The 26,061-nt window shown below is 37.1% G+C and overlaps 1 protein-coding gene across 1 annotated transcript in view; it reads right to left on the bottom strand.

The window, feature by feature from the left end:
• MAPK8IP3 (mitogen-activated protein kinase 8 interacting protein 3) overlaps positions 1-25,812 on the bottom strand; it is a 3,746,918-nt gene extending 3,721,106 nt beyond the window's left edge. Inside the window, exon 1 of the mRNA XM_044088957.1 lies at positions 24,778-25,812. Coding sequence (XP_043944892.1) covers positions 24,778-25,086 — 309 coding nt within the window. The 5' untranslated portion in view covers positions 25,087-25,812. The remainder of the gene's footprint in view (positions 1-24,777) is intronic.
• Between the last annotated feature and the right edge of the window lie 249 nt (positions 25,813-26,061).

The raw sequence follows: 26,061 nt of genomic DNA, 5'->3' as shown, positions 1-26,061 counted from the left end.
CTTTTCTATATCACCAATTTATATTTTCCACAAAAATATTTTTCTTCGTAATATTTTATTTCTTCATTTATACACTGTTTCTCTCTTACTCTTCTTTACCATATCCCAAAATTTATCATACTTATATTTTTATAGTTTTACTACTAATTTCTCATGTTTTTCATTTATCCACTTTAACACTTTGCACAAATGTAATAAAGCAGTGTATAGCACTGGGTTAATTATCCCTAAACCTCCTTCTTCTTTATATATGCACAAAACTTTTCTTTTTACTGGGTTTAATCTAGAACCCCACATAAATGAAAAAAACATACCTGCACCAATTCCTTTTCAAATACTGTTGGCAACATAAATACACTTGCTAAGTATGATATTTTTCCCATCAATATTGAGTTTATCAAATAGGCATTGTTTCTAAATGATAATTTATATATTCTCCAGAAAAGTCATGTTTTCTTTATTTCTTCTACTGTTTTTCCTCCACTTGTTTCTACTTACATCTTTATTCCCAAATTTTATACCCAACACATACATTTAATTAATTGTAAAATACATACCCCTGATCTTTACTACATCTCCGAAACCTTTACTTTCCTCTTTATTTAAAGTCATCGCTATCATCTTTAAACACTCATTTGTGCAAATTATTACTGCTTTTATCCAAATTTTGTTTGTTTTTGTAATTATTATAATGTCATCTGCATATGTTAAAATAAATGGAATTCTTAACCCTTCAAGTGGTACATATCCCTCCTCCTTAATTTTTCAGTTTCACATACTATCACAATCATAACAAATGGAAAGAGTATGCAACTCATTGTACATCCCTGTCTTACACCACTCTTAGGTACCTTTTGGCTTAACCAGCCATTTGCAAGTATTTTATTATTACTATATGCTACATAAATTGCCTATCTTTCACACTTACATTACATTCTTTCATTATCACCCATAAGATTTTATGTCCAATTATGTAACATGCCTTATTAGGCTATCCTATCATGATTTTTGCTTCCTCTTTTCAGTTCCTATCATCTACAATTTGTCTATCTTTATAATTCTTGACAACCCTTCCCCTTTATATATATGCTATCTTCCATAATATTTCCCATTTTAGTTTCAAATCTCTTTTGTATTAACTTTCATAAAGATCTCATAATCATTATTATTCAATACTATTATTCTCCAGTTTTTTTAATTATCTTCTATCTTCCTTCTTCCATATACACTTAAGTATTCCACTACATCACTCTTTATACATAAAACCTTGATTTTGGATGAATAGTTAAATTTTTGAAAAATATTTTTACCACTCTGGAATTTTTTATATTGGTGCAGCAGTTAGCATTGTTGCCTCACAGCAAGAGGTTCTCTGGTTCGATTCTCGGCTGGGGAGCCTTCTGTGAGAAGTCTGCATGTCCTCCCCATGGTCATGTGGGTTTCCTCCAGGTGCTCCAGTTTCCTCCCACATTCCAAAGACATGCAGTAGGTGGACTGGACATTCTAAATTGGCCATCGGTGAGAGTGTGTTTGTGCATGGTACAAATGAATTACTGCGGCAGGGCTAGCCACCCGGCAGTGTAAACCTTGGCTCAAGATGACTACCACTGTGAAGTGACACCCCGACCCCATGTGCCCATGTGTAAAAATGGGAAAAGGGGTTGAGGATGGATGGATGGACTTAAAGGTTTTGCTGAAATGAACATTCGATATTTAGTATTTTCACTCATTAGCATTCGACTAATAAGCATTCAGTAAATAGGATGTTCGATTATCTGATATAGGCCCCCATAACTGTACTACTAAACTTTCTCCTTCTTTCCATGCTTTTTTATCCTTTTTCTTCCTTTGTCTATTTTAAAATATTAAAAACCTCCAACGAACACCCAAAATAGGACAAATAAACCAAAAGAAACGGCTGCAGTTAGCTGGAGAAACTTGAATAAGGAACCGGCAATAGCGTAAAAAACAAGTTTAATTTCCGCTTTCGTCACAACTTCTTCAGAAAACACAGAGTGCATTGAGATAATCAGTATAAATAGTCTAATAAAAAACAAATTAATCAATTACATATGCATATAATTCCATTTAAAAATATTCCATTTAAAAATATATATGTAAATCTGTATATAATGTATAAAATGTCTTTGATTTTGAATGACATTAAAGATCTGGAGCTAGACCTTAAGGAACGCATAAGTAGTGAAGATCTAAGTGCATTATATATCTTTTTTGACAAAGAGCTATCGGAACATACAAAAACTGTTACCAATAGAAAACAGTTAAAAATTGAAAGAGATATTGAATCGTATCATAGTAAAACCGCTTATGCTCACTATGCCCCTAATCAACCGAACAGGGAGCCCAACAGACAAGGACATTTTTTTAACAAGCGCAATTATGCCGAAGCAACAACGGGTAGCACTAATCAGCGTTTTTATGGTCCAAATAGAACTACAAACAGCGTAGTTGAACCCAGCAGAAGTTCCGATATTTACAACAGTGAATTTCCGAAATTGGTACCCACTACTCCATCGGTTATTGATATGTTGCAAGACAATATCAAGGACAAAGAGACTGCTACTGAAGAAAATGCGGCTTCGGGAGCAGATAAATTCCAAGTCAACGGCATTACAAATAGAACCAATCAATTAAAGGATTCATCTGAACATTCTAGTCTTGGTTCTAGTAATAGAAGTAATAACAACTTTCATAAAAAAGGACATGCCATTGTGAATGCTAAAAGTACAATTCTTACCAGAAGTCGTACTTTTTTGGGCTCGAATTCGTCGGAGGACGAAGCCTAAATTTTAAAGTAGATAGGTTTGATATAATCAATTTAACTAATCATGTATTTTCTGAGTGTGAGCTTGCAGTTTTAAGTTATGGTTTTAATTTCATTCCGAACAAAAGGGCTAATTATAGTAAAACAATTATAGATTTGAAAAAGTACACTAGGAAGCTTAACCTTTCATTTTTGTTACATAATACCTCTGAATTTAATTGCAGTATTAGTAAGCCATCTAGTTATGTGCCAAATTTACATCACACTATCAAAACTTTCGAGGATTTATGCATTAAAGACCTAGATCATATGTTTAAATCTAATCTTAATTTTCATGATAATTTATCTAAATTGGAAAGGAAAGCTTTAGGTTCCTTAAAAGCCTTAAATGAAAAATATAGATACATGAAAAGTGATAAAGGCTCAAATATGGTTATCATGGAGCAAGAGCAATACAACTCTAGCATGTTGGATATTCTTAGTAATCCAAACGAGTATGAATGCATTCCTCTGTTTAGAATTTTAAGAAATTTTGGAACAGTACATTCACTACTTTATGATGACTTAATGTCTGGTGAAATTAATTATTCGTTATATAATTTCTGCACGGTGGATAAACCTAAAATAGGTGTCATATTTGGAGTTCCTAAGACTCATAAAAATATTCTCAACCCTCCATTACGTCCTATTGTTTCTTCACCACACTCGGTTACTGAAGGTATTTCTCTGATTATTGATGCCATTTTAGGTCCTTTGATTTGTAACAATGAGTCCTACATCAAGGACTCATGGCATTTTCTAGACAAGATAAGAATCTTTTCAAATAACATTCAGTTTGATGCAGAAAAACATATTATATTTACTATTGATGTCATTGCTTTGTATTCATGTATACCACATGACCAAGGAGTAGAAGATGTCCGAAGTTATTTGGTTAAGAACAAATTGTTTAACAATTCTGGTATTTCTGTTATTTGTAGATTTTTGGACATTATTCTAGAGAACAATTTTTTTAAGTTTGGGAACACTTACTACAAACAAAAGTGTGGTGTTGCCATGGGGTCTCCGGGAGCCCCGGCATTTGCAAATATGGTCATGGCATGGTGGGAATTGGAATTTCTTGCATTATTAAAAAATGAATTTAACATTTTGTTTTTTGGTAGATTTATAGATGATTTGATTTTTATTATAGAAGGTAATATTGATAAGGTTAATTTATTTGTTAACAAGGTTAATTCTTTTTCAAGTTTCATTAAATTCACATTAGGGGATGCCGGGTTAGCAGTCAATTTTTTGGACACACATATATGGTGGGATCAAAACGAAAAATCTTTTCACAGTAAAATTCATAGAAAACAGACTTTTACTAACGGCTATTTACATTTTAATAGTGGCCATCCTACTTATATGAAGAAAAACATTCCTAGAGGTCAATTTATTCGAGCCTGTAGGATGACGTCTAAGGATGAAATTTTGATTTCTGAATTTCATTTCATTGTTACCTTATTTTCACAAAGGGGGTATGATCAGACATTTTTATTTAACATTGGGGAAGATATATATCACCAAAGATCAATTAGTTTCCCAGCTATTTTACATGACCATCAAGGCATTTACAAAAACAATAGTTCTAACAAAAGCCTTAATAATGTAGTGGGTTCTTTTGACATTAGTAGTGATTATGGTCATATTAAAGACATTGTACAAAATAATTGGAAAGTTATACAAGGCAATAAGGACATTTTACGTACTTCAGGGCCTGAACCAAGTTTTGTTTTTCGCAAATGGAACACTCTCAAAAACATTTTGGAATGTAATCACAAGTACTCCCCAACACATTTTTCAAGTAAAAAAGGCATGTATCGATGCCAACATTGTCAAGTGTGTAGGTACATTTCTGAGGGTCCCTTTATCAACGTTGTTAGTTCTAATAGGATTCTAGAGGTGAGTGATTACATAGATTGCAATACCGAAGGAGTGGTTTATGTTAGTTTATGTTCCACATGTTCAGCTTTCTATGTGGGCATGACTACAAGATCTTTGGCCACTAGAATAAAGGAACATTTATACGCTATTAAAGTGAAAGATTTCAATAACGCGTTATATAAACATTCCTTGTCATGCCCCCATTATAAAAAAATTTTATTTTCTGTTCTAGAAAAGTGTAAATTAGATGGTAGGGCGGGGGATTATAAGAATTACATAGAACAGAGGGAATGTTTATGGCAAATTAAATTGAAATCGGACGTGTTCCCTGGATTAAATGAGAGTATTAATTTCAAGTGTTTTTTAAAACATCGTAAGTTACATGTTAATAAAAACATAAATAGTTTTGAACTTGATTTAAAGGCATGTTTTAATATATAATATATACAGATTTACATATATATTTTTAAATGGAATATTTTTAAATGGAATTATATGCATATGTAATTGATTAATTGTTTTTTATTAGACTATTTATACTGATTATCTCAATGCACTCTGTGTTTTCTGAAGAAGTTGTGACGAAAGCGGAAATTAAACTTGTTTTTTACGCTATTGCCGGTTCCTGATTCAAGTTTCTCCAGCTAACTGCAGCCGTTTCTTATTTTAAAATATTCCTTTTTTTTTTTTTTTTTTTTTTAAGTCCATGCATTTTTGTCCTAAAGTTTTAACTTACCACATCTTATAACTTCTAACATTTTTCTTTATATTTCCTTTCTTTTTACACTTGCCTTTTAATCACAATTAAGGTCTCCTGTTATAATATTCATATTTATCAATACATAATCTGAACTCCGATTAAGTAAGCTTTCCCTTACATTACATTTACTATAAGGATATAATATTATAATTCTGTAGACTTGTTCTTTCCATTTTAAATCTACAATGGTTAATCTTCCTATTTTTGCTAAAGTTATATCTAATATCTTTACTGTATTTCTACATAATATAGTTATTCCATCCAGAACATCTCTCATTTCCCAAATTCCAAATTATTTTTCCTCCCCATTGTTTCTGTTTGTAATATTTCTTCATTTGTTAAAAATCTTGTCTCTTCTAATATTAAGCACATCTATATCATATGTATTACACCACTCCAAAATTCCTATTCTTCATACTACTCACATTTATTGAAAGCACTCTACAAGTGTCATTTTCTTTTTTTTTATATATTCATGTTTTCATAAATTCATAGCTAATCACAAAGATTCCATGGGTAACGTCTTTCTTTTTTTCATATTCTCCAAGAAAATGTTCCATTGGAAAAACAGTTTTAACAAAATGTTTCTTTGTTAATAAGAATAAATACTTTTACCTCGTGATTTTATACCCAAAGGAGCTATTAAACTGCCCCCCACTTCATACCTGTCGTCCATTTCTTTGTCTTCTTTACTCTGAATCCTTACCACATATTTCCATTTTTCACTTTCTTCTGCCTTTTCTGCAACTCCACTTTTGCCGCCTTTTACTTTTTCTGGATATGTTTTCTTTTCCATCTCATCACTAGTCTTCAGGATTGTCTCTGCACCCTCCTTTTGTATTTTCTCCATAATGACCCCCCAGGAAACATCTCCTTCATTTTCTAGCTCACTCTGCACCACCATTTCTTTAAGTAAATCATCCTGCAACCCTCCCGACTGGAGGGCTATAATTATACATCCATCATTTGCAGAGTCATCTCCATCAAACAGGTTTCTTTGAAACATTTCATCAAAATCCTGCACACATTCTTCTGTCTTGATATTTGCTTTCTTCTTCAATTCTTTCACTACTTCATCTCCTTCTGTCTCCATCTGCTTCCCTGTTTCTCCGGGCCACATCTGTGCCTGAAATGGAAAAAGGAAGTGCTCCTCCAAAATGGGTCACACAACAATGACTAGTAGGGGTCCTTTATTAAAATTCACAAAATACAATATACACATACTATACACAAATGTCAAAGCCTCATTTACAATTACATGCAAGTAATTCACACATTTTCAAAATTTTTAGACTTTCAATTCCTTCCACTCTTTTTTCCACAACCAAAAATTTTCTTCAACATTTCTGACAATACCCATTTCCCAATATATTCTATCTCATTCATTCTTTCATTCCAGATAATCTATATTTATCATTTTGTTTCACATTTTCATAGTATTCCATCATGTCCATATTTATACATTTAACATTTATTCAATATTTTTAACCTTCTTTGTCACATACTTCTTCCCACCATTGATTTACACTTTTACATTTCAGAAACACATGTTCAGTGGTCTCTAATTCCCAATACATAAATATTTTTCAATCTTTTTAACCTCCTCTGTCACATATTTCTTCCTAAAATTGATTTACACTTTTACATTTCAGAAACACATGTTCAGTGGTCTCTAATTCCCCACAATATATACAGATTCTGTGTTTTATAGTTTTATATGGCATATTTGCCTTTACTAGAAGCCTATGTATAGGCAACCTTCATAAAAAAAATCTGTACATTCTACATATTTTTCACATATTTTTATTCTTGTTCTTACAGCTTTTACTTTCTTTTAATCTCCTAAATGCTTCTAATAGAAAATATAATAAAATGTTCTCATTATATTTTCATACCATGTTTTCCTATTCTTTTCTCTGTTTCTTAAATGAATCCTCCATAGTAATAGTTTCTCTTGATATAGTTTCATTTTTCGTACAAGTGACTCCTTTACGTTTTTTTACATATTTAAGCTTTTCCCATACTGAGTTATATTTTTCTTTTATAATCCTTATTAACCATTTTCCTTTTTCCTGTATTCTGTCAATATTTTAAATAAATTTAATGAGGCTATGTTTACAATTGGGTTTACTAAACCCAAACCTCCTTCCTTTTTGGTAACATAAAGAATTCATATTTTAATAGGGTTCAATCTGAATTCCCATATAAATGTAAATAACACATTCAATAATTATTTTTCACATTCTGGCAGTATCACAAATACACTTGCTGTGGCATTTTACTTAACATTACTGAATTAATTAAACATGCTTTTTTCCTATATGTAAGTTTAAATGTTCTTCAGAATATACAAGTACTCCTTATTTTAATTATCGTAGCCTTCCATTTTGTCATTCTCTGTTGCTCAGTACAAAACCTTATTCCCAAAATGTTTACTTCTTTATTAAACTGGCTACCTTTTATTTTTTCGGAGAACCCCAGTCTTTATTTTTTCCTCATTAATACTTAAACCTAACAGCTTTAGTTCTTTGTCAAGTGTCTTAATAGCTATACTCATCCATTCTTTATTTTTAACAGCTAATACTAGACTGTCCGCATAAGAGAACATCACTGAAATCTGAATTCCCTCTGGTGAACAATATTTAGCTTCCTCCAATGCCAAGTTTATCTTGGTAACTACCAAATTCATAATTAATGAGAGTACTTGCTAGACATCCTTTCTTAATACCACTTTTTATTTGCACCGTCTCACTTAACCAAACATTAATGCCTAGTCTCACTTTATTTTTGCTATCTACAGATTTCAAAACGTTAATTATTTTATTACTTATATTGCACTCTTTCAAAATTTCCCATAATGTTTCATGCTGGATGTTCTCAAAAACTTTACTTACATCTACTTTACTAGTCTTGTCAAAATGATTTACTTACATCTCCTACTAGTACTTTCAATTCTGTTTCCTTATTTATTATATCATCTACCAATTCTCTTATTAAAATTAAAAGTTATTAACTTCCTTTTTCTTTTATTCCAAAAAATGCATCAGGCAGCAACTTACTAGCCTTACTTACTTTTCTTTTTTCTACTAGTTTCATAAAAATCATATAATCAGCATTTAGTGTGAAGATATGTGAAGGCTGCCAGCCTAGCTAGATAGAATTTTGTAGATAATTCTGTGATTTGTAAATAGTAATATAAGCCACAGGCTTGTTCTCTTAAATGTGAAAAGACTGTATTGGATGTTGAACTGCAAAAATATAACAACAGTGCACGCTGCTGGAAGAAAGCTGATAAGTCAAGCAATTTATGACTGTTTTTGATCTCAGGGCTTGGAGTCATTGTGTCTGAACCAGCAGATTCTTTATTTTGTTTTGGAATAGAGTTAATTGCTAGAATTTGCATGTATAATGTATTTTATTGCTGTAGCTTCCTGACCAGGTGCAAGATCAAAAGGGCTGCTAAACTCTTAGTTTCTGTTAGCCTGGGAACCGGAGAAAAAAAATGCTGTAATCTGAAATGAGTCAGTGGTCAATTAAGGACAGAGAGGCAGAGCATTTTGCATTTGTCTTGAGAACATCCAACATCACCAGCACTGCTTTGCTCTATATGTAAGTTTATTTTAGAACTGTGTTTGTTCTTAGATATAGCTAGGAAATAGGAAAATTAGACTAGCTGTTTTCTGTATTGATGTTAGAACATTTCTACTGTATTACTTTAAGCATTTCTCTGTGATCTCTGAACTCTTGACTAGCACTGTGTAGTGAGAAGCATTGTCTTGTGTTCTTATTATTTATTATTAAATATTTTTAAACCTTCCAACTGTGGCTGTTTTATGTAGAGATAATTTAAGATCTAGAGTACATTGCATGTATATCGTGATACTGTACAAAGCCACTCCAATAGTCTTCCTGTTCAGTCGCACTTACCTACTGCACTGTAATAATTGAACACCCTTTAGTAGGGGCCTTTTTAGTAGCTGATGTACAACACTCAGGGAATGGACAGCTCAACATTTGTGCAGAGGACTTAAAAATCCACCTGGATCTAAAGAGACTTGAGTTGGAGGCCAGGCATTTAGAAATGGAAGCGGTGGAGAAGGAACAGTAGAGGCAGCATGGAAAGGAGATGCTGACTCTTCGCCAGAGTCAAGGAGGTAATGGGGAAGGAAGTAACTGGACTCCAGAAGCACAAAAAGGTCAGTAAATTTCTTCCAAAGTTTACAGACGGGGATCATTTTGATAGTTTCATTCATATGTTTGAGAGAGTATGTAAACAGTATGAGGCTGACCAAAGGCTCTGGGTACAGTTCCTGACCCCCTTACTCCATGGTAAAGCTGTAACTATTTTGTTTAAAATGTCTGACGGTGACTGTTTTAATTATACTGCTGTTAAGAATTGTTTGTTAGAATCCTTTAAGCTAACACCTGAAACTTATAGGAAAAAGTTTCGTGAGCACAGACGCAAGGCAGATGAAAGTGTGTGTGAATATGTTACTTAACTGAGCACTTATTTTCATAGGTGGGTGAGTGGAAGTCAGTTCACCACTTTTGAGGGGCTAGCAGACCTTCTGGTGAGGGAACAAGCCATTAACACTTTGCCTGAGGACATGAGGATCTGGTCAGCTGATGGAAAATGTGCTACTTCAGATGAGATGGGGAAGAAGGGAGACATATCTAGCAAGCAGGGCATCCCTGCACAGGAAAGGGACCCCAAGTACTGCTCATGGATCTAAAGAAATCCATGGTGGGCAGCCCAGACTGCCCCAACAGAATCTGCCAATAGCAGGGGAAGCCACTAGTCCAGGTAGACATCCAGGACCTAGGGTTAAATGTTTTGAATGCAACCAGTGGGGCCATGTGGCATACATATGTCCATGGAGGCAAGGTGGGGAACAAAGGGTGAGGTAGCCAGGAAGTGGAAAAAACAAAATGCCAATTGTAGGTTGCCTTGAGACAGCAGGGATACCAAATTACCATCCTGCAGATGTCCTGATAGGGAAGGAATCTGATGAGGCAGTACTGTGTGTTAATGCAGTTACACGCAGTCAGACTTTGAGACAAGCATGTGGGTCTGGTAGCCTGGGAGAGACCCAGCCAGGACTGCTGAGGTGGCTACTTCAGGGAGGAAGCTACGCTGTAGCAGTGAGACTGAAGGTGAGCCACAGCTGCTTGTGGGTACTGATGTTCCCTTGGACAGAATGACTGCAAAGGTAGAGGTGAGTAGTAGTACCCAGGCTGACAGTGAGGCACCACTGTCAGAGGATGCCAGACTTCCTGTGGAAGGGAGCTGGGAAGGGTTACAAAGAGAGGGTTGAGACCGGTTCGGCTCTCGGACCCTGCATTGCAAGGCCTGAGAGAGTTAGCTAGTGACGGACCTGATTCTCAAGGGAAGGGGGAATCTGTATACTGGGACAAAGGGCTACTGTACAGAGAGTGGATGCCTGAGAGAAGGCTAGAAGGTGAGAGAATACAGCAGTTGTTAGTTCCTAGAACTGGCGCTTCTAGCCATTGCCCATGATATTCCCTTTGCAGGTTATATGGGCATAAAACATACAAAGAGACGTATTATGCAGAACTTCTATTGGCCTGAAATTTCCAGAGATGTAACAGGGTACTGAAGGACCTGTGAGCAGTTGCCAAAAGGTAGGCAAGGCAGGAGACAAGGTGAGAGCTCCATTGATGCCTTTGCCTGTGACTCAGGAGCCATTTCAGAGAGTAGCTATGGATATTGTGGTACCTCTGAGTACCCCAAGTTCCACAGAGAAAATGTATATCCTAGTGGTAGTACACTGTGCTACAAGATACCCTGAGGCAGTGGCTTTGTCTTCCATTAAGGCAGAAAAGGTGGCAAATGCTTTGTCAGAGATTTTGAGGAGCGTAGGTTTCCCAAAAGAAATACTGACTGACAGAGGTGCAAATTTCATGTCAGACCTGCTGGCTTGTCTGTTTAAGTACTGTGGGGTGAGGCACCCGAAGACCACCCCCTACCATCCCCAGAATGGTCTGGTTGAGAGGTTAAACTCTACAATCAAATCCATGCTACGGGCATTTGCAGACCAGTTTAAGAGGGAGTGGGACAAATATTTGTCCCATCTGTTGTTTGCTTACAGAGAGATTCCCCAGGAATTCACAGGTTTTTCACCCTTTGAGTTGCTGTATAGGCATAGGGTGAGGGGACCTCTATATTTAATTTGTGATGAGTGGGAAGGTGAGTGTGAATCTCCCAAGGAGTCTGTTGTGGCATACATCCTAAAACTCAGGACAAAGCTCATAGAACTCATGGGCTTGGCCCAGGAGAACCTGGCAGAAGACCAACAACAGAAAAAAGTATGGTATGACAAGAATGCTTGAGCTAGAGAGCATACTGTACGGCAGCAGGTAATGGTTCTCATTCCTGTCAGACACAAGCTGCAAGCAGCTTCAGAGGGACCCTACAAGGTGGTAAGAAAGGTAAGCGATGTTATCTACATGGTGGAACTGCTAGGCAGGGGGAACAAGTTGTACCATGTGAATATGATGAAACCTTATCATGATAGGGAGGCCCTTGTGCTGAGTATTTGCAGTGGCTTGCAGAAGAAGTCTGAGGAAGATCCGGTGACTAATCTCCTCAGTGAGGCTTGGACAGACACCTCAGTGGAAGGGGTAGCAATGTCCCAGCAGCCATCCCCTACCCAGGTTTGAGAAATGTGAGCAGTGTTACAGGAGTTTGGGGACATGTTCACTGGGAAACCAGGGTGCACCAACCTGGTGCAGCACCAGGTGGATATAGGACCCCAAAGGCCAATTAAACAGGCCCCTTATAGGGTGCCTGAGAGAGTCAAACAGACTCTGAGGGAAGAGATACAGGAGATGTTGGAACTAGAGGTAATTTGAGTCCAACAGTCCCTGGGCCTCCCCAGTGGTGCTGGTGCCAAAGAAGGATGGCAGCACCAGGTTGTGTGTGGTCTACTGGAAACAAAATAGTCACACAGAATTAGATGCTTACCCCATGCCTAGGACAGATGAGGCTCTAGAGCAGCTGGGTGGGGCTACGTATCTTACAACCATTGATCTTACCAAGGGTTACTTGGCAGGTGCCCTTGACTCCCAGTGCTAAAGAGAAGTCAGCCTTTGTGACTCCTTTTGGCTTGTATGAGTTCACAAAGATGCCCTTTGGGATGAAAAATGCCCCAGCAACTTTCCAGAAGCTGGTAGATCACATCCTAGCAAGAGGGTTTGCCCTTGCTTATTTAGATGATATTGCCATCACAGCCATTCCTGGCAATAGCACCTTCAACATGTGAGGGAGGTGCCGGGCTCACTACAGAAGGCAGGGTTGACCATTAAATCGAGCAAATGTCAGGTGGGTATGGCAGAGGTCTCTTTTTTTTTATTTTATTTTTTTATTTTTATTTAACATTTGTTGACCAGGAATGTCCGACTAGGTTCCACAGAGCCTGTTTTCAGCGGAGGCCCGGGGAGAAACGCTCCAGTCTCTTATCTGGGACATAGAGTGCGGAGTGGTAAGATCAGGCCAGAACCTGCCAAAGTGGAAGCCATTCAGGCATGGCCGGCACCTGTTACCAAAAAGCAGGTGAGGGCATTCGTAAGGACAGCAGGATACTACAGAAAGTTCATCCCCAGTTAAAGTACCATAGCTGCTCCCCTCACAGACCTGACAAGGAAAAATAGGCCAAATAAGGTAGTGTGGACCCCAGCATGTGAGGAGGCATTCCAGAAGCATAAAGAAGCTTTGGAAGGACCCCCTGTGTTAGCCAGTCCAGATTACAGTAAAGAATTTGTTGTGCAGGTGGATGCTTTGAACCATGGGTTGGTGGCTGTATTTCTTCACAGGGAGAAGAGCACCCAGTGGTTTATCTCAGTTGTAGGCTCCAACCCAGGGAGGAATGCTATGTAGCTGTAGAAAAGCAATGTCTAGCCATAGTGTGGGCACTGCAGAAAGTTCACCCTTATCTGTATGGAAGAAAATTCACTGTAGTGACAGACCACAATTCCCTAACATGGTTACACAGAGCCAGACAACAAAATGCCAAGTTGCTAAGATGGAGCCTAGGGTTGCAAGCTTATGCTATGTCAGTGCAGCACCTCAGTGGGATTAGCAATGCCAACACAGATGGGCTCTCAAGATAGGGAATGGGGTAAGGTATACTCAGATACACCTAACCCTCTCAAGCAACATCTCTCAAGGATCACTTGAAAAACTAGCTTGAGTTCTCCGGGGGGAAGATATCTGAAGATATGTGAAGGCTGCCAGCCTAGCTAGTTAGAATTTTGTAGATAATTCTGTCATTTATAAATATTAATATAAGCCACAGGCTTGTTCTCTTAAATGTGAAAAGACTGTATTTGATGTTGAACTGCAAAAATGTAACAACAGTGCACTCTACTGTAAGAAAGCTGATAAGTCAAGGATTTTATGACTGTTTTTGATTTCGGGGCTCACAGCCTTGGTGTCTGAACCAGCAGATTCTTTATTCTGTTTTGAGACTAGTTAATTGCTAGAATTTGCATCTATAATGTCTTTTATTGCTGTAGCTTCCTGACCAGCTGCAAGATCAAAAGGGCTGCTAAACTCTGAGTTTCTGTTAGCCTGGGAACCAGAGAAAAACATAATGTAATCTGAAATGAGTCAGTGGTACTGTGTTATCAATTTAAGGACAGAGAGACTCGGACCATTTTGCATTTGTCTTGAGAACATGCAACATCACCAGCACTGCTTCGCTCTATATGTAAGTTTATTTTAGAACTGCTTTTGTTCTTAGATATAGCTAGGAAATAGGAAGATTAGACTAGTTGTTTTCTTTATTTATGTCAGAACTTTTCTACTCTATTATTTTAAGCATTTCTCAGTTATCTCTGAAGTATTGTCTTGTGTTATTATTTACTATTAAATATTTTAAAATTTTCAACTGTGGCTGTTTTATGTAGAGATAATTTAAGCTCTAGAGTACATTGCATGTATACAGTGATACTGTACAAAGCCACTCCAATAGTCTTGCTGTTCACTCACACTTACCAGTCAGATAATAATATTGCAAAGTAATAATTGGACACCCTTTACTAAGGGCCTTTTTAGTAGCTGATAAGTAATTATCTTGGTGGCAGTGATTACTACCTTATAGCCTGGACAGAAGGGGCACAGCTAATGAACTTGTGTCAGCCTTCCCCAGGAGTGTCTGTGTGGTTCTATATAAATCATATCTCAAAGTGTGTGTGTGTGTGTGTGTGTGCGTCAGCTACTTGGGCAAAGACATGAGGCACTGGTTGGACAGAGAGTGCTAGGAGGACTTGGCTTGGGAACCTGGCTAAGGACCCCACTCTATAGCTGTGCCAGTGGGGAGTCTTACTGGGGATCTGGAGAGAAAGGGAGAAACCAGCCCTAGACTGACTGTGATATCTGTGTGCTCTTAAGGGAAATTGTACTTTACAGTGTGTGTGCATTTGTTATCCTTCCTAATGTGGACGCCCCTCTCTGGTATTAGTGGTGAGGATTGAGGCTCCTTGTATTGCTGGGCAGTGCACAGGCATCACATTTAGTACTAGTGGTCTCCAGTTTTTTTATGTCTGTTCTTTCTCCCTTTTCCATACAATTTAATTGCACCCATACGTATTTTATCATCATTTACACCTTTTTCAAACCATTCATTTAACACTTCTAAAAAAATTTTCATTTTGCCATTCTTACATATCAAGAATATATATATATATATATATATATATATATATATATATATATATATATATATATATATAAGAATATACATCAGATATGCAGGTCCATCTAAATCTGTAGCTGCTTCTACATTAACTGTTTTCAACACATTTTTAAATTCTGTCATTGTAATATTTTCTTCCATTCTCTTACTGACCTCTTCAGTTAATTTTTTAAGTTCCATTTATTTTTCTTATAGTAACACAGACCAAATGAATCTCCAAAAAAACAAATTCCAGGTGTCTGTCCAAAAACCACAGGAAGTCAGTCAACTTAGTCAACTTTTAACACTTTCATTCACACATATATTACGTGAACTTCATCAGACATATTCAAACCTATTAATGTATACCTAATTACAGAATATTTTCACTTATTGAGTAAAAAACATTTTAAATTAATAGACTCATTTAGTCCTGGTGACTTATCAGCTTATTAATTTAAAATGTTTTTTACTCAATAAGTGAAAATATTATGTAATTAGGTATACATTAATATATGTCTCATATATTTTAGTAATTTTGAATGTTAAGAGTGTATGTATATGTATATATATAGGAAATTTTGTACGGGGGATTGATTAATTTTTTATTATTGATGTCATTTCCTGTTATTTTAGTTTAAAAGGAAGTATGGACAAGAGTGTCAGTTTTTCTGATGAAGTTCACGTAATAAATGTGTGAATGAAAGCGCTAAAAGTTGATAAAGTTGACTGTGATAAAGTTGACTGACTTCCTGTGGTTTTTGGACAGACAAATGGAATTTGTTTTATTTTTCTTATAGTGTCAAATATACAAAAAGCTTTCAAAATGACTCTTTACAATTTGCATAATTGTTTTGTGTATTCACTACACATCCTTCCTCATCCCTTAACTTTCTTATTATTCTTATTTTTTCTTTAACCATTTTACTTAAATATGGTGCTGCTACTTCTTTTCTTCCTTATAAAAAAATATCTTTGTTCAAACTACTTTTTTAATTTCTCTTGGTTAATTTCATATAACATTCTCTCTCTCTCTCTCTCTCTTTTTCTAAAAACTTCTCTTTATCTTCTATTATTTTATTTTATTTGCAGTTTGTTAACTGGGAAAGTCCATTGGGTCAAAATGAACCCGTTTTCAATGGAGGCCCGGAGAGAAAATCTCCATATACAATTATTACAAAGCTAATGTCAACAAAGTTAAATACAATACAATTTTCAAAACTACTAAAAACTATTATGTTTTTAAAGACTCCGCTATTGATTTCATTATATTTGCAACTACGTATGTTGTATTATTTTTGTTCTTTGCCATTCCACTTCTTTTCTATATTTTTCTTTTAACCTAATCTACCAACTTATCCAATCTTTATAAAATCCTTGTGTTAATATGATCCAGCCATAGCTGATGTATTATTTCCTTTACATACTCATTTAGCTTGGACTCATTAATTCTTTTTCTCTCTCTACCTATTTTTATGTAACCTATTCTTTCTTGAATCTCTATCCAGATTGCTACATGGACTGAAAAAACCATACTTTAACTCCTTGACGTAAAATACTTAAATTCTCTGATACTATAAACTAATCAATTTCAGTTTTCCAGATTACTCTTTTTATGTCCAATGTTTGTTTTTCCATAAGTGTTACCGCTTTTGATCATATCTGACATAACTTTTATATCCACTCCTTCTTTTTGCCTATGCCTCAAATCGTAACTGAAGTCTTCCACTAATATAAATAAAAGAACAAAATGAACCAGCAATGCGGACAAGTAAAAAAAAACTTTAATAAACACTTAAATAGTACTAAAACAATATAATAAAATCAAAGGATAAGCACTTTCACACCTGCTCAGGGTGCTTCATCAGATCTAGTCAAAATACAATTCATAAAACATATCCCTTTAAGACAGACTTGAGCATGTGCAAAAGCACTTATCCTCTGATTTTATTGTATCGTTTTAGTGTTGTTTAAATGTTTAATGTTTTTAAATGTTTAATGTTTTTTACCTTTCCACTTTGCCGGTTCAGTTTGTTTGTTTATTTAATTATTTGCAGAGTTCTGGATCGACCAGCTTTTTGCTCTGTTTGTTTTGTATTAATCTTCCACTACTATCACTTGCATATTTACACTGACATAAATCAAGTATTTTCCTAAACATAATCTCTTGTTTTTGTAAAGTGTATGCATAGACAGTAATCACCCTATATATATTTGGTTCTTCCATTCCAATTAATTTATTTATTGACATTTGTTTACTGGGAAAGTCCACTTAGCCAAGTTAGTCCATTTTCAGTGCACGCCCAGGGAGAAAAACTTCAATGTAAAAAAATAATGCACAACACATGATACATGAAATTACAAAAAACAGTTTACAAAATTACATACAAATGAAATATAACTGAATAAAACAACGTATAAACAGAAAAATAGACATAGTAATAGTACAGAATCACAATTACAGTTTGAAAATAGTACACTACATAATAGTGGTTTGAATTAAACAGTTATATACAGAAAAAAAGTACACAATTTGAAGCAATATTTAGATCAACTAGTAGAAAAATATGAGCAAGTTAATCAGTAAGGCATATAGGTATGAAATTAAAAGGGTATGGACCCAAGGAAAACAATGAAGGAGAAACAAAAAAGGGGGTACAAGGGGGGAAGTGTCAAAGTTAAAGGACAATAAGAAGATAGGACAGAAAGAAGATTAGTAAAGTAGAAGGACAGTGGAAATGGGGAGAGAAAGCTGGGGAAAGGAGTGAGGAGGTAAGTTATATCTTACATTACTATACTTCCTAATACTACTAGTGTATAATCCAGAACATTATTTAAATAAAATTGCTATGACTGAGCATTTTTCATTTCCTAGGTTCCACATAACCTTGTCTTCCCATAACCCATTAACTTGTACTCTTTCTTTTTCTGTTTTTATTCTTGTCTATTAATACTATAATGTACATATCTAAAATTCTACACCATTCCGATGAACATTCTTTATACTATTCACGTTAATAGCTAGGGCTCTCACCTTACAGAAATGTTACTGTTGTTTTTATCCTTTTCCTTTTGTGTCTCCTTCTATACCTATATATTTTTTTAATTTGCAATTTCTATTTTTCACTCTTTTTCCAATAGAATTTATTTTACTTCAACTCTTATCCATTTATCATCCCCTTTATCACTTGAATTACTTCTTTCTCTATTTCTCCTCATTTTCCTTTTATTTCTCCCATACATTCATTTACTTCCATTCTTACATCTCTCATTCATTTTTTTCTTTTTGTGTTTCACCTGTATTACCTACTACAATACTCTCCCCATCTTGCTCTAACTTGTTTCCTGTATATAATTTTCTGTAGCATTATAGCCCATCCATGAATGTCCTACTTTTTCACACTTTATACATTTTTGCTTTTTGCTTATATTTTTTTTTGCTTCATGACCAACTTTACCACAAATAAAACATTCCCTTTTTGTCATAACTGTTAACTAAATGATCATTTTTACCACATAAAAAAACATGTCTTTTGTTGTCACCAGTATCTAACCAATTCCTTATTCCCCTCCACATTAATTACACTTGGCAAATGCATTATTTTGTCATTATGCATTTTCAATATAACACCACATTCCCATCCCACAGTCCATAAATATCTACTGTCAATGATCTTTATAATGTCCATAACATTTCTACACACAGTTTTTAAACAGTCTTTTAAAATCATCTCTTTCAACTTCAGTTGGAAATTGTACAAATACTCAAAACCTTCTCTGCTAAATGCCTGCACAGCATCCAAGTTCCAAGACTTATCATTTTTCTCTTTTCATACTGTTATAAAAATTTCTCCAATATACTGCCCCTCTTCAAAAAAAATTTCACTAAAGGTACCTTTGTTAATAGAGACAAAAGCTCTTACCTCTCTGGGTTCAGTACCCAGTTGTGAAATGTTGCTGCCCCACATTTCATATCTGCCCAGTTCCTCTTCCATTTTGCTACTCATTCTCACTCAATGTTTTCTTCTTGCTTCTGCTTTCTTTTCTACTTTTACCTTCCCTCACTGTTTGTGCATATGATTTATTTTCTTCCTTCCTTATTTCTTGAACAACTTGAATTTTGTCCTGACTAAGGTTTTTGCCGCCCCTATAGTGCCTTTTTTAGGCAAGGTTCAAATGACAAATTCACCACTGTAACAGGAACTGGCAAGCAAAAACTGAGGGTGATGCTACTCAATGCTAGAAGTCGAAATCTCAAAATGCACTCACTTGAGGCACTCTAAAATGGAGAACATCGAAATCTGTGCAGTGACTGAGACCTGGTTCAAGGCTCCAGAGGCACCCCTGCACTACCAGGTTATAACTCATACCACACTTTTCGGCCATGTAACCTGGACCGAAACACCAAAGGCGGAGGTGTGTCCATATTCATTAAGAATATCCACACCTCCAGGCTAGTTGCGCAGCATAATCCAGCCGAGGTTATCCAAGTGCAACTAACTCTGGGCAAAACTGCAATCCAAATTGTAGCTTGCTACAGATCACCCACCATGCCCCAGGATTCCCACTCCTCTTTTCTTGATGTACTGGAAAATATTATGGTTCAAACACCCTAATAATGGGCGATTTCAACTACTCCACCATTAACTGGGAAAACTACTCACGTACCAACTCCTTCGCTCAACGCTTTCTGGAATTCATAAACTCCAATGCCCTGGATCAACTCATCCACACCCCCACCAAGGGCAACAATATCCTAGACCTAGTCATTACCAACATGAGTAACTGGCACCTGAAGTCAACGCCTCACTGGTCCGATCCGACCATAAGCGAATTACCCTATATATCCTGCCCCCCACCCCCCCACCCCCCCATTAAGGAAACCATGGTAAAAAATTTCTCCAAAGCCAACTTCATGCTTCTTAAGACAGAAGTATTGAACTTCATGACACCTATGCAGATGGACAATACAGTTACAACTACCAAATCCTACACAATTGCACTTTATAAGCACTTACATGAGTGCATGGATCGTGCTATCCCAAACAGAACCAAGACGCTATCCTCCAAAACAGGAAGCCAATCAGGTGGTCCCCTGCTATAAACAAACTGTACAACAGAAGGAAGAAACTGTTGCAAAAGAGTAAAATCCCATGAGTGGAGGAGCTCCCTGGTCAGTAAGAAGCTGCGATCCCTGATAAAATCCTCCAAAGCTAGTTACGAAAACAAAATCGCCACTGATTCTAAAGACAACCACAAAGCATTCTATAGCTATGTCAAGAATCTCATGGGCAATACTCAGATCTGCTCTGAGTTACAGCACAATGGCACTAAATATACAGACCCAACTGATATTGCCAACATCCTGGCAGATAGGTTCAGTGCTAACTTTACCTCCCTCTCGCCCCCTAAAGAGCCCATCTCTATACCGGAAGAATGTAAAGTTCCTGTAATCACGGCTGCACAGGTAAAAACCACACTCTCCAAAGCCAAGAACACAGCATCCATGGGACCAGACAACATCCCAGGCTGTGTTCTAAACGAACTACAGAACGAACTGGCACCCCACCAAAGTACCATGTTCAGTCATAGCCTCACCTCAGGCTTTGTGCCTGGTGAATGGCACACAGCGACGGTTATCCCACTCCAGAAGGGGAGAGCCACCACGGACCCCCGGAACTACCACCCCATTAGCCTGACGAGCCTGGTCTGCAAGACCATGGAACGTATCAACATGGAACTTATAAACAAAGACACTGGTAATCTCCAAACTCTGGACCCCACCCAGTTCGGGTTTGTAAAAGGCAGATCCTGTCTCCTAAACCTGACAGACCTCTCTGAAGCAGTCACCAAAGCCGTAGACAAGGGTAAGGTGGTTCACACAGCCTATGTAGATCTTGCCAAGGCTTTCAACACCATCCCCTACTCTGGAATTATACATAAACTCACTAAACTAAGTATAAATCCCTATGTCACAAGATGGGTTGCCAACTGGCTCACTGACAGAACCCACACTGTGAAAGTAGCAGACTCCAAATCCGACTTCAGACCAGTGACAAGTGGAGTACCACAGGGTTCAGTCTTGGGTCCTCTCCTGTTTGGTATCTACTTCTCTGAAGTACAGGCTAACACAGAAGGTCTTTGACTAACGAAGTTCGCAGATGACTGCAAACTAGGAGCCATAATTGAAACTCCTAAAGATGTGGACATCCTACAAAAGGGCCTCACTGAGACAGATGCCTGGTGTCAAAGCCATGGCCTCAAGCTCAATGGCAAAAAGTGCATTGTCATCCCCTTTGGTAAAAACTCTGTAGCCATGAACTACAACATGGGCGGTAGTATACTTAATACTGAAAGTGTGATAAGAGACCTTGGGACACAGGTGGACAGCAGTCTCTCCTTTGATAATCACATCACCACAGTAGTCAGGAAATCCTTCTACATGGCACACCTCATCACAAAAGGTTTCTCATCCAGAAAAAAAAGAGGTCATTGTTCCCCTCTACTCATCACTCATTAGACCCATTATAGAGTACAACGCCCCTTTTGGTATGTACCTCACAAGACATCTACAACAACTGGAAAGGCCACAGAAATACCTCACAAAGAGGATTACCGGCCTCAAACAGATGCCCTATGCAGACAGTCTCAAAAAACTCCAGCTTTACTCCATCGCATATCGCCTTCTCAGAAGTGATCTCTCCCTAACATACAAAGCTATGTCAAACCCAGAGCTGTTGGACATGCTCCACTTAAAGAAATCCCAATCCCTCCGAGCTACACACTCTAGGGACCTAAACCTTGTCACCACAATAAACAGAACATGCCGGACGGATAGATTCCTGTCCCAGAGACTCCCCATACTCTGGAATAAACTACCTATCTATATCAAACAAAGCTCCTCATTAGCACTCTTCAAGAAAAATCTTGATGACTAGATGGGAAATAGGAAATTCACCCTGGGGATCACCTCTGTGGCTCTGCTCGACAGTGGCACAGGAAAATAATTTTCTTGGGTGGCAAAAGCCAAGGTACCTTTTTGGCTGGGCTTGTATAGGCCCCAGAGCCAAAAGCCTAGTACCTACCTATGAACCTTATAACACTGCCTTCTTGCTCTCCAGTTCACTCTGTTCAATTAATTATTTCAAATAAATGTCCACAACCCTCCCGACTGGAAAGTTGCAACAACGCACTCAGGCGTTCCTGAATCTGCTGCAAATATATTATGCGGAAATAGTTCCTCTGAATCTAACATATCTGCTTTGACTCAGTCTTTTTTGCCTTTTGCTTGACTTTCTTTCACTTTCTTTTCTCCCTTCTCCATTTTCCGCACTTCCAATTTCACCTCTGCCACATTAGGCTTTTCAGCTGTTTGATTACAGCTTCTCTCTCATCCAAAACACCTTCCTCCTCCTCCATTTTTGATTTTAGATTTCCTGCTTCTCCAAGCTGCCTCCGCACCCAAACCGGAAACAGGAAGTGTAACAGCAAAGAGAATCCCCATAGGCAAAGTGTAGAGGAAGTTCCCTGATGCCCTGGCCAAATTTCCCTATTACTATATAAGGGTCTTCCTTGAAAGGAAGAAATTTGTCTAGTGAGACTAATCTGGTCAACAAAGCACACAAAACAAATAAATATGCCTTAATTCAATCATTCCTAGGAGTGAGATTTTTCAGCAGGCTTTTTTCATATTTCGCTTAGTAAAAGGTATTCAGGCAACCACTTGTAATACAGTGTGTGTGTGTGTGTGTGTGTGTGTGTGTGTGTGTGTGTGTGTGTGTCATGTCATGTCCAGCTTACACACACAACTACTTCAAACTACTGCCTTTACAGGACAGGAGCAGAAATCAATACCAATTGCAGGCACACACTTTACTTTGTTATAGTTACTGCTTGTAGCAACAAGTTACCTACAAATAAACTGTTTGCCCATTATTGATGCTTTGTTTTACATTTAATAATGCACAGTAAATAACTTCTCTTTTTTCTTTGAACTACACCAACATTCACTCTATCTTAAATACAGACTGAAACTACAGACAGAAGGATCCATATCTAATGCCTTTTAATCCATTACCACTTCATATAACCCATGAATGAACACTAAAAGGACAGAATGTAATCTGTGTACCGTGACTTCAAAGTTCTGCTGCAAAACACAGTTTAATGAGTCACTGATGACACAACTCCACAGCATTATGGCATAACTCCCATTCTAAAATTATGCTGTACCCAAACCAGGAAATGCAGAGCCATTCACATCCCCTTATACATTTCTTTACATTTTAAAGAAAATGTGCAAATCTATACAATGCTCTTACTGAACATAAATCAGTGGAAATAAGAATTCCATAAATTCGACTTTCGTGAATTTCTGTAACACTACAAATGATCAACAATACAGGGTCTGATAAACCATATAGTGACTGTTCCCCATCTAATGCCCAAGACTGTCTTTTTCGAGGTAAGCCAATTTCAGTGAAATGATTCCAGTGCATTTCACTTGACCAAGCAAATTTTCCTTTCAGTCAATCATACCATATATGACATGAACAACCCAGTCCTGTTTGACCTCCTGCTGCTTTGCAAGATCAGTGGATTTGCAAACACCTGCATTATGCACTTAACAAACACCAACAAATAAACAAGACCCACTGGGAAGATATGTTCCTAACTTAACATATTCCTAGCCTACTAGTCAAGCAAAGAGCCGCTTTGTCTACCGTTGATGCTGGTTTTGATGACTGGATAGGTAGACACAGATTTATATCTGGGTTGTTGTGTATAGCCCTCCTCGATTTGGAAGGTGGATGTCAGAAATTAAGTTTGTCTACTTAAAGGTGCTTAACAGAAAATAACAACTAGCCATACCTCTCAACCACTTAGAAGAAAAAATCTGGACAAAGCCATAAATAATGGAGGGGCAAAAATAAGGCCAAATTTTAAATAGCGCTCTTACAAACTTAGAACATTGATAGAATAACAGGTTTTGCATTATCGTGAATTTTCTGAAAGGTACGAAGACTGAAACTCAAATATTTCTCGTTATTTTTTTACTTCCATCTTTAATGATTTGCCAGAAAACCACAATTTCATTTAAAACGGACCAAAATAGGAGGCAAAAAATCTGGACATTTTGCGCAAATATGTACAGTTGAAAGTAATGCATAATATAAACCTTATAAACCTTATAAGCATATCAGAAAACTGAAAAAAGGAATGCATTGTCAAACTGACTACGAAGCGGTCGCGGCACATATGAAATCAGTTTATTGCTTCCTAAAACAGCATGAAATGGAAATTATGGAATATCAGGTTTTTTGTAAACCACAAGCAAATGCGCTGTTAAACACAACATTGAAGGCCTGTAGCTCCCCCATACCAAATCATTTTACAGTAACATCATAATTCAAATATGTAATGAATTACAGTGGATGTATTTACATTTTCCAAAACACATGGAAAAGAAAGATATCATAAATAAAACTGGCAATAAATCCATGTATCTACACACAGTGTTGCAAACCCACAGTGATATAACCATCTGACATTACAGCAAATGTAAAGCGCTTTCTAACCACGCCACGACGTCTTCATCATTGGTAACCTACCTCCTCTGCCTGCTTCCGAAGAGATTTCTCTCTTTCGTATTGAGTAAGAAGCTGCTCGTTATCGTCCTTCAAAAGCTCCAGTTCCACTTCATGCTCCTGATTTTCTGTCAACACAGAGTCCAGATTCTCCAGTACATTTACAACCAGTGGCATAAGTTCCTTCACCACGTCTTCATCATAACACCGAATAAGCCTTTCAAATTCCCGGTAAATACTGTTAGCCAGGCCAGAGACCCTCTCCGACATGACAGAGCCTGAGCCATAATCATCCTGGTACACCACTCCATCGTCAATCTGTATCTCCATCATGTTGCGTGAAGAACAACCCAAAATTGCAAGAAAAGCACCCCTGGATAACCCAAGGAAAAGTATAAAAAAAGATCATAAACTGATGGTACAAAGTACTGAAAAATAAGACTGCACGTCGATGACAGTGCCTTTCTATGTAGATGTTTACAGTCCTACAGCACAGGCGTTGCAGCAACCGGCTGATTAATGCTCTCGGTGCACATACGAGTGCGTGTGATCTATATATTACTAACGACTGTAATCCAGTCACAGCCTTTTTTTTAAATCTCCAACAGTTTTCAACAACACTATGTCGTGGAACACTATATAAAAAACTAGGCACAACTAACGCTGAAATCGGCAATGCATCCCTATCGTTTTTAACTATAGCTACTGCAGCCTAACACAGGAAATTTATTTGCCCTGTCCATTTCTTGCTCAGCAAGTTTTAACGTACGTAAGCCACAAAGCTATAAACATTTCTCCCTTAGCAGGATGACAACAAGAATTCTGTAAACACTGATGCACCTAACTTTAGCACAGATCTTCGCAAATTATCCGAATCATCCAGCAATATAAAAGCGCAAAAGTGAGTTCTACTATAATTCGGTGTGTTCTTGCCTTCCTTCTTCACAGAACCCTTGATCCATGTATAATTACAACCAAGTCATTTCTAACCTTTTACCCCATACTTTTGCGCCCATCTCAAAGGCGGATACTCCCATCACCTCCTTTCATAGATCATTTGCAAGCTGCAAGCTGCCGATGTGACGTCACAACGCCGCATAGTCGGCAGCAGCGAAGTCTTTTTTTTACAGACTCCAGTCAACTATCGTCTATTTACTCCGGTATACCATTGACTTAATCCGTCATCATTGAACAAAAGCAAAATAAGTCAGTAGCTAACACTGCATAAGGCAGACTTCTCAACTCTACCTGTTCTGGAGTTATGCACTTATTTTCGGGATTGTTTTATCTCCATGTAATTTTCGGAAT

The sequence above is a fragment of the Protopterus annectens genome, chromosome 12.part0 (genome assembly GCF_019279795.1).
Source record: "Protopterus annectens isolate FY-2018-M chromosome 12.part0, PAN1.0, whole genome shotgun sequence".
Lineage (NCBI taxonomy): Eukaryota > Metazoa > Chordata > Ceratodontiformes > Protopteridae > Protopterus > Protopterus annectens.
Note: the sequence above shows the minus strand (reverse complement) of the source record. Positions and strands in the feature narration are given on the sequence as shown.